This window comes from Vicugna pacos, chromosome 7 (assembly GCF_048564905.1).
Source record: "Vicugna pacos chromosome 7, VicPac4, whole genome shotgun sequence".
Taxonomy (NCBI): Eukaryota; Metazoa; Chordata; class Mammalia; order Artiodactyla; family Camelidae; genus Vicugna; species Vicugna pacos.
The window spans coordinates 47,172,512-47,187,098 of NC_132993.1; the positions used below are offsets into that span (position 1 = coordinate 47,172,512).

A 14,587-nucleotide genomic window follows, 5' to 3' on the forward strand; every position below is an offset into this window, starting at 1 on the left:
GTGTTTTCTGGATATTAAAGCCTTTGTAAGAAACTGCCAAATTGTCTTCCAAAGTAGCCCTACCATTTTGCATTTCTCCCAGCAGTTTATGAATGTGCCAGTTGTTCCACGTCCTTGTCAGCACATGGTATTGTCATGTGTTTTTAAAGCCCTTCTGTTAGGTAGGTAGTTGTATCTCATTGTAGTTTTATTTTGTATTTCCCTCGTGACCGTGGATGTTGGACATCTTTTCAGGTGTTTGTTTGCCATACATGTATCTTTGATGAAGTATCTGCTCACCTCTTTTGCCCATTTTTAAATTGGGTTATTTGTTTTTATTATTGACTTTTTGAGAGTTCTTTGTATATTCTTGGTATAGGTCTTAGATAAATGATTTGCAGATATTTTCTCCTAGTCTGTTGGCTTTTCATTCCCTTAACAGTGTTTTTTTGAAGAGCAGGAGTTCTTAATTTTAATTGTCTAAATTGTACGTTTTAAAAATCTGTATTGTTTGATGTTGTGTCTAAGAATTCTTTGCCTAATCCAGGGTCACAAAGATTTTCTCCTATTCTCTGTTCTCTTCTAGAAGTGTTTTTGTTTTAGGTGTTATATTTAGATCTGATCCATTTTGAATTAGTTTTTGTAAATGGTGCAAAGTATGTGCGTTTCTTATGGACCAACCAATTTAATCATTAGAGACTTTAAAGAACTGACCTTCTTTGTGGTAGAAAATAATATGAAACAACTCCTTTGTGGTGGGTTGAAGGAAGGATTTCCTCTGTGCAGAGGGTCTCCTTCCACAGATGCGAGACAGTGCGCTGTGCAAATTCTGCCATCCTTGCTATCAAAATTGCTTTCAAAATGCTTAATAAGGAAAACACGATAGTGTGCACGAATTTCTCTTGTACTGCTCCTGAGGGCTTAAAATGAAACTTGTTTCCAGGTGAAATACACATTAGTGTTCCTGGAATAAGACACATTTCTTCAAGCTTTATCAAAATCAGCTCTTGAATCAATTGGCCTTAAAGAGAATCTCAGTTTCGTTTCCTTTAAAAACTAAATGATGAGAAATATGTTCCTCTTGGCTCAGAGGTGGTATTTTTTTTATCCAGGAAGAATGAATTTAGATATCTTTGAAATACAGAAAAGCCTTAATTATAAAAAAAATTATACTTAATTTTTAAGTTTCCTTTTTTAAAATTAATTGATGGTGCTCATCAGTGACTCACATATTTAGTAAGGACCTCTTAGTGTATGAGGCTCTATTCTTTCTGTTCTTGGTGCTGGAGGGACAGGGTGAGAGAGATAGATGCCAAAGAGATGCAGAGTCTGCTCTGAGAATCAACTGCCTATAGTAAAGAAGTTGAGACGTGTTCATAAAGAGCTAGTATGAAGTAGGAAAAGTCACAACCCACAAGAAAGGAACAGGAAGTGGGCTGGAGCTTCTGTATTCAAAGCATGCTCTGCAGACTAGAGCATGGGGAGCTTGTTAGAAATACAGAACCTCAGGCCTCACCCCTGACTGACTGATTCAGACTCTGTTGTGGTTTTTTGTTTTTTTAAAAAATTATATTGAAGTGTGATTGACCTGTAACGTTATGTGAGTTTCAGGTGTACAATGTAATGATTCAAAATTTGTAGGATTTCCTTCCCTTTTAAGGGTGAGTAATTTTTGTTTATCAATTCATCTGTCTATGGACCCTTGGGTTGCCCCCACTTTGTGGCTTTTGGGAATAGTGCTGCTGTGAAGAACGCAAGGGCTATTTTTAATTTAGAGTTTTTGTTTTAATTTTCTTAACACTTTGGTGTGCAGTGCTATTACTACTGGGCGGTAATAGATACACTGTTGGTGATATTTGAAATTTTGGCATTTGAGATTTCCTTGCTGTTCCACAAAGCACCGTGAGTTCTGCTGTGTGCCTTCCCTGGACAAGTTTGAGATCCAGCCAGTAAGCATTTGGCCCTTACATTAGAAGCCGATGTTTTTATAATTGGGAGATGTGTCACCAAGACTCAGGTTCCTAGCTTCTCTGGAGAGGGTGAAGGTTGGGCGTACTGGACCCCGTTCCTGTGACGCAGGGGTCTGCTGGGGTGCAGGAGTGGCTGTCCTTACCGGACTCAGGCCAGCACTGTCCCACGTAGCCCTTCTCTGAGCTGCTGTCTTATTCACCCACCTGCTCAGCCCCACGGTCTGTTGAGTTTGCATTCTTCGTTCCCGAGATGAGCCCCAAGGTAGTTCGCAGGGATCTGCAGTCCTTTCTGAGAGGTGCTGTGAATCTGACTGCTTTGTATATAGACACCCTGGAATTCTGAGTGAAAATCTTTAGTTCCTCTTGTATAGGATTGTCACAGAGTGTATGTTTTGACCCAGCACACCTTTCGTAGGGAGCTACCCCTTCCCTAGGAAAAGGACAGCTAGGTCAGATGCAGGCAAGGATTTACCCCTGCGTGAGGTGCTGGGGACTCCATCCTTGTGCCTGTGTCCTGGTTGAAGAATTGAATCTTGGTTCCCCACTTGACCTTTGATGATACTCACGCTATCCCAACAAGGATGGAGTGAACAGATGCTATGGTGTGTAGGAAAGCAATGGAAGAAATGTATGTATTTAAAAAAATAATTTTGAATAATTAAAATCTTCTCACTTTCAGAAGAGGATTTTTTGATTTCTTTCTGGTTAGCTAGATTGCAGCTATGCTAATACTGTGCAAGATGGACTCCTTATAAGCATAACCCCTGGTTGGGAATATTTTATATTTTCAGTTACTTGCCTTTTCTGGGGTTTGTTCTGGTGGGTCTTATATGATTGGTGATGTAATCAGATGGAACATAAGCTCTGGGGGTAAAAGTCTGTTGTGCTCTGTCCAGACCGTGCGGCCACCGAGTAAATGAGTGCTGAATGGAACAGGAAAGTGACAAATCCTCGGGCCTAATAGATTGCTGTGTTGTTGAACTGGTCACACATTAGAAGTGTCCCTCTCAATGCTCTTTTATCCGGTCCCTCTCAGGCAGGCCTTACCATCTTTGTTGCATCTGTTGAACAGTGTGTTGCGCTGAAGACACTTGAATATTTCAGAGATTTGCTAAATCCTGGGACTTGGCGACTGTCTGAAACTCTTCTCTAAATGCTTTTTGAAGTTAGGCAGCAAGAAACAGAGCCCTGTACGCCCCAAGGATGGGTAGTGGGTTTTGCTTTTTTGAAAGTGTGTTCTCTCCTTTTGTCCCTAAGCAGTAGTCCCTGACTGGCCCCTCAGGAGCAGATGCAGAGGTCAGAAGGAGGAAGTGGGCAGAAGCAGGCCTTGGGGGCCACAACGATAGCCCGGGGACTAATGCAGTTGCCCCTGGAAGCAATTTATTTGTATCGGCAGCCTCTCCATTTCTTACTGGTGCTTCCAGTAAGTTACTGCATTGGGTGCTCCTCCTCCTTTAACCCATTAGGTTAAAACAGGCGTCCAGGCCAGCGGGGTCTGTAATTCACAGAATGGTGATAAATCAGAAAGTGCCACTCCAGGGACTGAACTTGCTGGCTGTTATAAGAGGTCTTAACATACTTACACTTTCCTAAGTATCATGTGTTTCTCTAGTACACGTATTTTCTTGGAGTATTGGCTCTGTTGGCTGAACAACAACGAAAGATAACTTTGAAAAGATCAGGGTGCCAAATACTGTTAAATTTACCTTCTTATGAAAAGTTTAAATTTTTCTCCTAAGAACCATCTCAGAGTTAGGCTTTGTTTAGGAGCTGCTGCTTAGCATAAATGTTAATAGGTTTTTTTTTTTCCTATTGTTAGTGGAACTCTAATTCTGTGTCTCCCTGTTTGTCTCTTGGAGTGATTTCATTAGATGGTTTGTAATTAACCATCTGACATCATTAATCTTGCATTCAGTTTCTGGATTTGTGCTGTCTCAAAAAGAAACGTTAACCTTTCTTTGGTTGAACCATTAAGTTTCTAATCATTTTTAAACAAGAAGCATTAAAACCATGATAAAAATAAGTAGATTAGGGATTAGTGATCTGTCAAATGAACAGGACTGTAAAGTTCATTCAGTGCACAGAAAAAAGACTCCTAACAATCCAAGTAATTTTTGAATACACACCTCTGTGTCTGCCGGTGTGGTGGTTATTTAGAGTATTGTCTGGGGAACCCCAAAACACTTTTAGGGTTCCATGAGGACAGAGTTATTGTCATATTAATATTAAGACGTTATTTGCCCTTTTTTGCCATGTTGTTTGCCGTGTTGATATTTGCACTGATGGTGCCAAAGCAGAGGCAGAAAACTGCTTGTCCTTAGCATGAATCAAGGCAGTGGCACCAGACTGTCCTGGTGGTCATCGCATTCTTCACTTCTGTGCACTCAGTTTTAAAAGAAAATGCATTGCACATGGGAACATCTTATTGTAGCAGTAAAAATTGTTTTATTAAAATCCCGACCCTCAAGGGCATCTCTTTAATACACTACATGAAGCAACGTGAAGTGCACATAAAGTACAGCAGTCTGGTTATCTCTGGGAAAAGGGCTAGTATGTAGCAGGACTGCATTCGGAGGATAGACGGAACCCCAATGAAACCTTGAACTTGATTCGTTATTGGCAGTGATGCTGGTAGTGGTGTTAGTGGGGCAGGTGTGAAATTGTTTTGTGTGTGTTATGGATAAAGCAGATGGGTAGGTGCGTGAGAAGTACTGGGAATCGGGGTTTTCACTGTCGGGGAAGGGAAGTACTAATGTGAGATTAATGCAGATGAGGAAGAATCCTGTTGTGTTGGGTTTGAATTCAAGATGTTACTGTGAGTTTAGATGTAAGGTGTTTAAAACACCCTCGCTCTGTCCAGTCAAAGCAATGAGAATTACCTATCCAGGAGCACTCCTAGGCCTCAGATCTCGATTTCTAAATGCCAGGGCTCCTTGGAGAAGTGGCTGATTTGCGATCTGGGGCAGGTGAAGTACTGGGCCAGCTTGGCAGTCCTGCTGTGTCACAGAGCATGGAGGTGCTCAAAGACTATTAAGACACAGAAGCTGGCTTGAAGGAGCTCCGAGTGGCCAAATTTGGCCAATTTGAGCATCAGAAAGAATAATGGCACAGTAATGGGTTATAACACTTTAAAAAAAAACCCCACAAAAAGCCAAGAATCTACCTGTGAGAGAGAGGAGAGAAAGAAAGAGGGAGGGAGAGACCGGAAGACAATGCTGTGTTACAGAATATTGCCACCTAATGTGTGAGGATGGTTAGTATTTGAAAATCACTGATTTGCAACCTCTAAAATGGCAATTGATTCAGGAAAGAGTTATCAGTGGGTAGTGAAGCTACTGAGTGAAAAGTTAGCAGGGAGAAGGATAGTCACAGAACCTCAGGCATCACCCTCATTATTACTGGTTAAGGACAAAGGAGTAAAGGTGTTTTTGCTAAGGAGAAATCTGACAGGTCCCACGTTAACTTGGTGATCAAACAGCATCACCACTAAAAAGACAACCAGACGTGTGGGCTTTCTGAGGCAAGGATGCAGCACTGCTCATGAGGAAGTCTGGTCAAAAAGAAGCAAACTTCAATCTGACCGAGACTCTAGATTTAACTACCAAATTACAAGAAACCCAAAGGGATGGAGGAGTCCGTTGGGGGCTGCAAAAACCATAAGCCAAAAAAACCTTCCAGACTCCGGCAGACTCTACAGTCAGATAACCCAGTTTCTTCAAAAATAAGTCACGAGAAAAATTTAAACGTGAAGGAGACAGAAGAAAGGACTTGAGACCTATTGACCTGTGTATGGTCCTTATTTGGATCATAATCCAAATAAATCATGAGTTTAAAAAAACGAGTTGGTAGTAACTGTAGATACAGACTGTGTATTTGCTGGTAATACGAAGTGAAGTGATACTATGTCTACAATTGCTTTTAATTAATTTGGAAGTAGGGCAGTTGGGGAGGGATACAGATGAAACAAGATTAGCCACGGACAGACAATTGCTCAGGAGCCCACTTGTGTGTTCATGATACTGTTCTGTTCCATCTGCTTACGAATATAGTTGAAACTTTTATAATTAAATTTAAAAATACTGCTCATTAATAGGGGGTAGCTTGACATTTGTGCCTCCTGTTGTGATGCCTTGAGAAGTACATGCCATTTGTATAGAATTGTTGCAGTAATATTTAACTTGACCCTATCAAGAAAACAATCAGATGAGCTCAGAATGGATGACATTCTACAAGGCACTTGTCTTGGGCCGTCTGAAAAGTGTCAGCGTTATGAAAAGTGACAAAAAACAGTGTCATAAACAGTCAAATACAGTGCATGATCCATGCTTGAGTGGACAGAGCCCTTTTGCCCTTAAAAATTGTGAAAGACATTTTGGGTAGAGTGCAGACATTTGAATATGGACTCATAGCAAATGATATTATAGAATTAGTGTTATTTTAGCCATGATTATGGCTTCACGGTTCCGTAGGACGATGTCCTTACTCTTGGGAGGTGTGCGCTGAAGTGTTTTAGGGTGAACTGTGTAATGTCTGCAAATTAAACATGTGGATTAGGTTGCCTCATATTACGTCGCTGTTTTCCTAGGCTGGAAACATTCAGGTATCAGCAAATACCTAAGGTTCAACCTAGTATTTGTTGAAAAAAAATGGGGGAAAAAAAAAAGCAAATGGGGGTTCCAGATGAAGCATATACAGATGTTCATGCTATTCTTTCAACTTTCTGTGTGTTTGAACTTTTTTGAAATAGAGAGTTGGGTGCAAAAAGGTTGTCAGCATACAAGAATGAGTTCTCAGCAGATAGGTACATATTTGTTACATTAAGTGTGCTGACAACATTCTCTCTGGGAATAATTGCCTGTAATAGCATTTAATAGAATTAACTTTAAACTGGTTCGATTGATTCAGGATATAGAAAAGAAGGAAAGCTCTATTTCTTTGTGTGAATTTTCATGTAACAAAGAACAGAAGAATAAAGAACTATAGGTGGGAATTAAAAGAGGAGCTTAGTACTATCTTAAGGAATCTTTTTGACATGGATGACATTCAGAGACACATGCACTATAGGAGAAAATTAGATCATTGATTTCTCAGACACCAATGGTCTATTTTCTTATTTTTTTTCCAAGAGATCAAAAATGGCTTTTATCTAGGCCTTGACATTCCCTGTGACAGAGAATATACCCCTAGAATTTGAGAAAGGAGTTCTGTCCTCTTCCACCCCTTCCCTTGAGGTATCAGCTGAGGTACTTTGCTCAGGGTTTTCGGGGTCTTCTGGGCAACCATGGCAAACTGATAAACTTACAGGATGGTAATTCCTACTTCTCTAGAAACTTTCCCTAACTGATCCTAATGGCCCTTGGTTTGATAATTCTTTTTTCAATCCAAAGCAGATCCCTAAAGAAGTGGCTGACATCTTTAACGCCCCCAGTGATGATGAAGAGTTTGTCGGATTCCGAGACGATGTTCCCATGGAAACCCTCTCATCAGAGGAGAGCTGTGATAGTTTTGACTCCCTGGAGTCGGGGAAGCAGGTATGGATACCTTCTCTCAAGGAAGGCGCGTCCATCTGGGATCCTGGATCTTGGTTTGGATATCCTTTTATTGGAACATGGTCTGTGATTGGTGATGTCAGTTCACTGCTGAGCATTTTATTAGTGTTATGTTATGTCATCATGTTTCAAGGAAACTAGTGAGAGTACCTTGCTCAGTTTTGCTATTCAAATCCTTTCTGTGTACGATAATTTTTTTTTCCATAAAGAAGACCTCACATGATCAAATCCATTCTCTTCTGCCCCCTCGGGGGTGAGGCTGTAGCAAGGCTCTCACGCAGCTGGCAGGGGAGGGCTGGCCCCGCGGTGATAGTGCCGGGGGCTGCATGGTTACCCTGAGACACTGCGCCTCTGTGCTCCTGCAGCCTGGCTCTGCCCACACCGCACTCTGGGAATTGCTGGGGACAGTGTTATTCTGTCTTTACTTACTTTGATCTGTGGCAAACATGAATTGCAGCCCTCTGAGAGGTAGATTGCTGGAGGTTTATGTTGGGCCTTGGCAAGAGCATGACCAGTCAGAATATCCAGTCTTCGTAGCATTTTCCTCTGAGTTCATTGTGGCCCTCAGAATTCCTCATTCCCTCTGCAACACGGCCTCTTAAAAACTGTAAATTCAACCCACCCACCTTACACTGCGCAAGGAGAGGACAGGAAGTAGTTATTATGTGAGTGAAGAGCCAGCCTGATGGCCGTGTGTGGAGTCCTCGCCTTACTGGAGGCTTCTGCAGTGTTTGACCCCGTCAGCCACCTGCTCCCACTCCCCTCTCTCTCTCTCTCTCTTACACGTTTTGTTCTTTGTCATCCTGTCTACGGCCTGTCCCCATGTATGGATGTTCTCCAAGATTTGTCTTCAGCCCTTTACACTGTAAAGATCTCCGTGACCGGCGTGGTATCATCCATTCCCTCCTAGTTCTGTATGGCTCGGCTCTTCTCTCCAGCCCCAGATGTACTTCTGACAGCCGCTTGGATCTGTCCTGATTGTTTGAGGTAGATCTGAAACTCACCGTGTTGCCTCCCCTGGTTGTCTGGCTTCCCCATCGCTAGCTCCATCTTTGGAGTTCTCAACCCCTCCTGCTCCTTCCCCATCTCCTCAACTCCCTGGCAGGAATTGATGAATCTTCTGCCCCATTCTTACCTCCATTCCTTCCCTTCTCTTCTCTCTTCTGCTCCCATGGTTCTCACAGCCCTTGCCTCAGCTGTAGAGCTGAGTTCTGGTCACCTTCCTCCCTTACTCAGAAACCACCAGTCCCTCCGTGCGAGTGTGGTCAGGCAGTGAGGGGTGAGGGGGGGAGTAGAGCCTGTTGGGTCCACCGTGAGGAGTGTTCTGAGCAGTGCCAGATTCCAGAGAGCGAAGAGCTGTGTGAGGGCTGTAACCCAGAATGCAGGAGGCTGTGTGGACTCAGCATTTGCTTTGCACAGGCCCCTATCAAAGATGATTTTTTACACCAGGTGAAATAAGGAGAATAAAAGCTCAGGCCTTGGTTGAGGACTGTGGCTGAGTTGTTTTTCTCCATCAGAACTGGCCACCAAAGATGCTGATCTCTCCCAGGCTGACTGCTGCCCTGTGAGGCCAGCTCAAAGCACAGGCAGAGCCAGAGGACTGGCAGCTTGGAACTTGCTACTCCAAGACATGTTCTGTTCTCGTAGGGCCCCCAGCAGGGACTTGGGGAGAGGATGAAATGCACACATGGCCGGCGCAGGGCTCTGTGAGCCAGATGTTTCCTGCCCTCGGAGGGAGCAGGTTCAGGATGGGTTTCCTTGGGAGCCAACCGTGCACCATTCGTCCCTCGTAGTAAACCCTGGCCTGCTGCTCCCCCACCCCTCCCCGACCCCACACGCCCGTGGTCCATTTTAACCAGCCGAGAGAAGCCGCGTGAACTTGCACAGTGTGTGCGCCAGTGCCGACGCTGGGTCTCCCTGAAACACAATCTGAATTTCACTTCAAAGAAACTTCCCTTTTGTGTATTCTTTTTAAGCAGCTGCACCACATCTATCAACAAAGGAACAAAGTAATTCAGCTCTGAGCACACTCACTCCAATTACCCATAATAATTCATAGGAGACATTTCTAAGCTTAAAAAAATGCTGGATGTAGACATTTCTTTCTGTATCCCCCTAGAAGTTTTTCCACTCGTCTATTATATCTATTTTTCTCCAGAGATTATCTGAGCTCGAAGAAGGATATAATTAAAGTCAGGGAAAGGCAAGGCGGGGGGAGATAAAGATTCTCCAACCAAATGTGGTGTGATGAGGGGTCACTGCTATATCGGGTGTGGGAGGGAGAGACGTCAACGGCAGCTGTGAACACGGACTCCAGGCCTGGCTGCCAGCTTGGAGGAGGCTGATTCGTGGCTCTCCTTTCTGTAGGACAGTTCTTGCTTTCTCCTCTCCTTTCTTCCAAGTATGCCATTTATTTTTATTAGTTCAAAAGAAAAAGTCATTATTGGAAAGTATCTTTCTAAGAGCAGCCATATGATCTCTTTCCTTGGGCTCACTTGCTCCCTGCGGTGGTGGCTGGCCTCTCGCCTCCTGTGGGGGGACTCCTGGGGGTGGGAGGGCTGCAGCTTTTCCATCCATCCCATCCAGTGGGAGCCAGTGGGGGAGCAACTGTGTCTCCTCAGCAGTGGGCGGGGAGGGAGTGGAAGTCTCCAGCCCTTTCCTCCGGGGAAGCTTGCTGTCTGTGCATGAGAATTGCTCCCCTTGGAGGAGATGGCTTGGGATGTCTGTGAGGAGGGAGAGCCAGCACGTGGGGGTGATGGGGGGCCTCTCCCCACGTCTTCGTCCCTGTGTGTTTGGTTCTGTGTGAGAGCAGACGTTCCTGCTGGGACGCCCTGCAGGAGAAACTGAGTTCCATCAACACTTGCGGGTCACACAAGAAGCTGATGGACGCTGTGGACGTTCTGATTTTTTTGAAATTGTTCAATTTGTGGGTCTAAATTTCTGTAAGCTTTAGAAAATATGTATAAATGTGTTTTACTGTGGTAAAATATACATAACAGAAAATTGACCATTTTAACCATTTTTACGTGCAGGTATATCCCCAGTTTCTTGCCTGTGAAACGTTAAGTGATGTTAAGTACATTCACAAGCCTTGGCGGCTATCACCAGTGTCTAGTTCCACAATGTTTGTATCGTCTGACACGGAGACTCTGTGCCCATTGCACAGGAACCCCCCCCTTGCCCCCAGCCCCGGGGAACCTCTGTGCTTCTCTCTTCCCCCTGACGTGTGTGTTTTTAATTCAGCAGGATGTGCGCTTCCATTCCAAATACTTCACAGAAGAGCTGAGAAGAATTTTTATAGAGGACACTGACTCAGAGACAGAGGATTTTGAAGGATTTACGCAGAGTGATCTGAATGTTAACAGTAACCCAGAAGTAATGGTAATAATTACCAACACGAGGGGTGTGGGCTGTAATATTTTTAGTTCTGTGTTTTTACTTGAAAGAAGTCATTTGACAGATGAAAATATTTAACTTTTTATGTGTTCAGCTTAGAAGCCAGTTAACAAAAAATGTAAAAATTGCTATTCTGAGGCGAATCCCTGGTCCACCAGTCCATCATTCTCTTAGAGAAAGCCCAGGTGTCTTCCCTGTGTGCCTTGGGAGTTGAGGGAGTATATCCCAGGTGTCCCTTATTGTCCTTATCAAAGATTGTATTTCAGACTTTCTTGAACCTCTTTTATCTGAAAAGAGGAGGGTCTATCTGGGAGTAACAAGTTCCTGACAGTCAGTTCTTGTTGGGTGCAAAGTCAAGCTCTCCAGTTTGAAGTGAATTTGGCAGAAATGTAGCTGTGGTGCAGACCTGAGCTCTGTGCTGACCTGTTACGTAGTGATGCAGACGGCCTGGGCCTGCCTGGTTCCTGCGGGCAGGGTGCCCTCAGCCCTGTGCTACCCGGACAGCTGGTGGTTGAGCTCTTCCATTTATTCCGTGTGTTTAGGCCAGTTTACTGCCCACTAGGATTTGGATCCCAGAGTAACTTTGAAGAACAGCCTTTGGATTTGAGTGGTAGAGGGCATAAAAATGTTTTCTACAAACTGAAAAATAACATACATTTATCTCTACATCAACTCACCACTTCCTCCTTCAGTATCAAGATAAAGGGCTGAGAGGCTGAGCCTCTTCATGTTCAGGAGCTCCTGAGGAGCCACTTCCGGCGTGGAATTTGTGTAGACGGGTAAAGTAGAGCTATAAGCAGTAGGGCTGCTTTGTCCCTCACCGTATCCTGGGGGGCCGTTAAGGCCCAAAAGCCCTAATGGCAGGCTGCCCTGCTTGATGGTGATTTTTGTTCTGTGAATAGCAGTGTGGAGCTGTGCCAACCTGTAGGCGCTGCCCCCCACCCCCCTAGGCTTTCTTTACCGAAGCCATTTGCATGGCAGTTCGTGTGTTCTGGCCAGCAAGTCTCCAGTTTCTTGCCAGAGCGAACACTGAGATCCTTCCAAACCCTAATGGGTATCATCTACTCTTAACTGACTTATTTATCTGCTGCTCTTTAGCTCAGTAATGTTGCGATCTTCCAAGAATTTGTTTCCAGCATAGGAAAGTATGACCCCCAATCTTTTCTTTCCCCCTCAGAGTCTGTACATTTAGGGGATGAGTTGTAAAGTGTTATGTTGACTCTGATATAACTTCTAGCTCAGGGCAGGTCCTTCCATCTGCATATTTGATTGTAAAATTCAGTGAGGAAACAAGCGTCGTTGTCTCCCCACCCACCCTCCTGCCCACCCTAGTGAGAGGTGGTGAGCCCACCGTCTTGGTTGTAGGGTATGACTGTATGTTGGTGTCTAGTGGTCGTCTAGCCAGATGTGAAACAGCCACAGCTGTGGTCTGGCCCTGGTTCTTTCCTGCAGGCTCCACTGGGGTTTACAGTTGCTCTTTTCCCTACTTCATCCCTTGGGGTAAGCTGCTCCACATCCTTGGTAAAGAGGTGGGTTAGGTGATGATTATGATAAGTGAGGAGAGCCTGTCAGGGGAGATACTTCTTCTGAGGTTCTCCAGCAGTGTCTTCTGACACAGATTCCCCTGCAGCCCATCATTTTGAATTCCCAAAGCTACTAACATGGAAAGTTCAGGATATTAAGACAGGTGGATAAATCAGTACAGTATACTCTTACTCTGCTTCATTTGCTTTGTGGATTGATAACAGACACGAAGGCTTGGGAAGTCCCTGCTTTTCCCCCTCTTCTTACACTGTATTTTTGAGTGCAGCTTTTAATTTGGTGGTCACTGAGGAAACGGAATCATTTACTGAATCCTGGGCCCCTCCTGGTGCTGTTCCTGATGATGCTCACAGCAGCCCCGCTGTCAGGAGCCCCTGATAGAGGTTCCCAGCCTAAACTTTCCAGCCTGTGGTCAAGGAAGGACGCCCAACCGATGACTTTGATCTCAATACTTAAACCCAGCTCTGCTGTTGCTAAGAGTCCCTTGCATCTGAGATGTCCCCCACCGTCACTGGGTTGTCACCCCAATGTCTTGCCTTCCCTTCTTACTGTGTTCTCATGTGTAAAAACCAAGTCATGTTTTAATGCTGGAGACCTACACCAAGTGGAGTTTGAAAATGGGGGCTGATAGTTGGTACAGCTGACTGAATGGGGGCTGTGGCCCCCAGCCATGCTGCCTGCCTGACTTCACCATGTGACTGCGGGTTACAGAGGAGGGAGGGGCTCCCCTTGAGAAAGGACCCCTCGTGCCCTAGGGATAAGGTTCCTTTTACTCCTGAGTTCTGTTCCTGCTGTGTGAGGCAAGATTTCCCCCATTTTTATCTGAAGAGACTCCTTTCTTGGACTATTTCTGTATTATTTGGCTCCCAGATATGCCAGCTTGGCTGGTCCGCTGGGGCAGGGTGGGGTGGGGAGCCCCACCTTGTCAGCGTTTTGCTTCCAGCCTGATACTTGGAATGAACACAGGGTGTGGCAGGGCCAGAGTGGACAGTAGCCCGCTCTTTGATTTTGTTCATCAGCAAACTGCTTGAGCATTTAACTGATCCATTCAGCAAGAACTATTAATAGGACACTTTCAGCTATTCGTTTTTCCCCTAAAATAGTGTGGTTTTAGGCATATGTGTTTCTGAAGGTCCTTGATAAGGCAATGCCTTTTTTTCTCTCTCTGTGTTAGCTCGTGGAGTCAGATTTGAGTGACAGCAGTGGTAAAGCATCCTTTGTGAGTGAGGACGAGGAAGATGAGGAAGAAGAAAAGGCTACACCTAGAAGAAGCAGGCCTCGGAGAAGCAGTATCGGCCTTCGAGTAGCCTTTCAATTTCCCAGCAAGAAACTGGCCAAAAATTCCGATAAGAACAATTCTCCTGAGCCGCTGTTTTCTGGCTCATGCTTACAGGACAGTAAAAAAGCAACTCTTGGAAGAAAGACAAGCTGCAGACAGGGGAAGGAGAGGGGAGATTCTGCCTCTGAGTCTGAGGACGACGGCCAGGAGAGCTCGGACGCCCTGCTGAGGAGAACCATGAACATCAAGGAGAACAAGGCCATGGTGAGGGCGCGCAGCCCAGCCCAGCTGCTGGGGCTCCGGCTTCGGGCAGGAAGTGTGCTCTGGGTGTTGTGGGGTCTTTCTCTTTTCCTGGACCCCAAGCCGTTGTCACTGATTAGCTCTGGTTTGGGGACAGAAAGAGACCCTCCAGGACCACTTTTAGCTCCCTCCACGGTGCCAGGATCTACTTATCGTTTATCAAATTGAGGTTCAAACATGCAGTGGTGTTTTAACCGAGATGAGGGCGCCTGCTCCCCGCGGAAAGCAGCCGTGTGTAACTGGATGTCATGAGGCCCACTTGGGGTTACACTGTGCAGGTCGGGCAGGCGTCCTGTAACCTAACTGCTGTGTTTCAGGACATCAGCTCAAGGGAGTGAAAGGGGTCCAGGTATTTAAAAAAAACAGAGCAGTTTTGGGTCACTTAAAAATGTTTCCACCAGAATAATTAATGGAACAAGGTGAAATCTTCGTGTTACTTGCTTTTTCTACGTGTGGCCAGTAACTGCTATTTGCTTCATAATTTTATATATACAGAAATTTAAAAAATAACTAACACTCATGTAATCACTTTTAGTATTTTAGTGTTTTTTATACTTCTTTTAAAACTTAAT

The 14,587-nt window shown here is 44.7% G+C and overlaps 1 protein-coding gene across 8 annotated transcripts in view; it reads left to right on the forward strand.

The window, feature by feature from the left end:
• CDCA7L (cell division cycle associated 7 like) overlaps positions 1–14,587 on the forward strand; it is a 162,643-nt gene that overhangs the window by 141,049 nt on the left and 7,007 nt on the right. For 5 of the 8 annotated variants that reach the window (XM_072964874.1, XM_072964875.1, XM_072964878.1 and 2 more), the window contains 3 exons: positions 7,340–7,480; positions 10,742–10,879; positions 13,611–13,979. In XM_072964874.1, coding sequence (XP_072820975.1) covers positions 7,340–7,480; positions 10,742–10,879; positions 13,611–13,979 — 648 coding nt within the window. Of the gene's footprint in view, positions 1–7,336; positions 7,481–10,741; positions 10,880–13,610; positions 13,980–14,587 lie in introns of those variants that run through there. The other 3 variants (XM_072964877.1, XM_031674247.2, XM_072964879.1) reach the window with 2 other exon arrangements.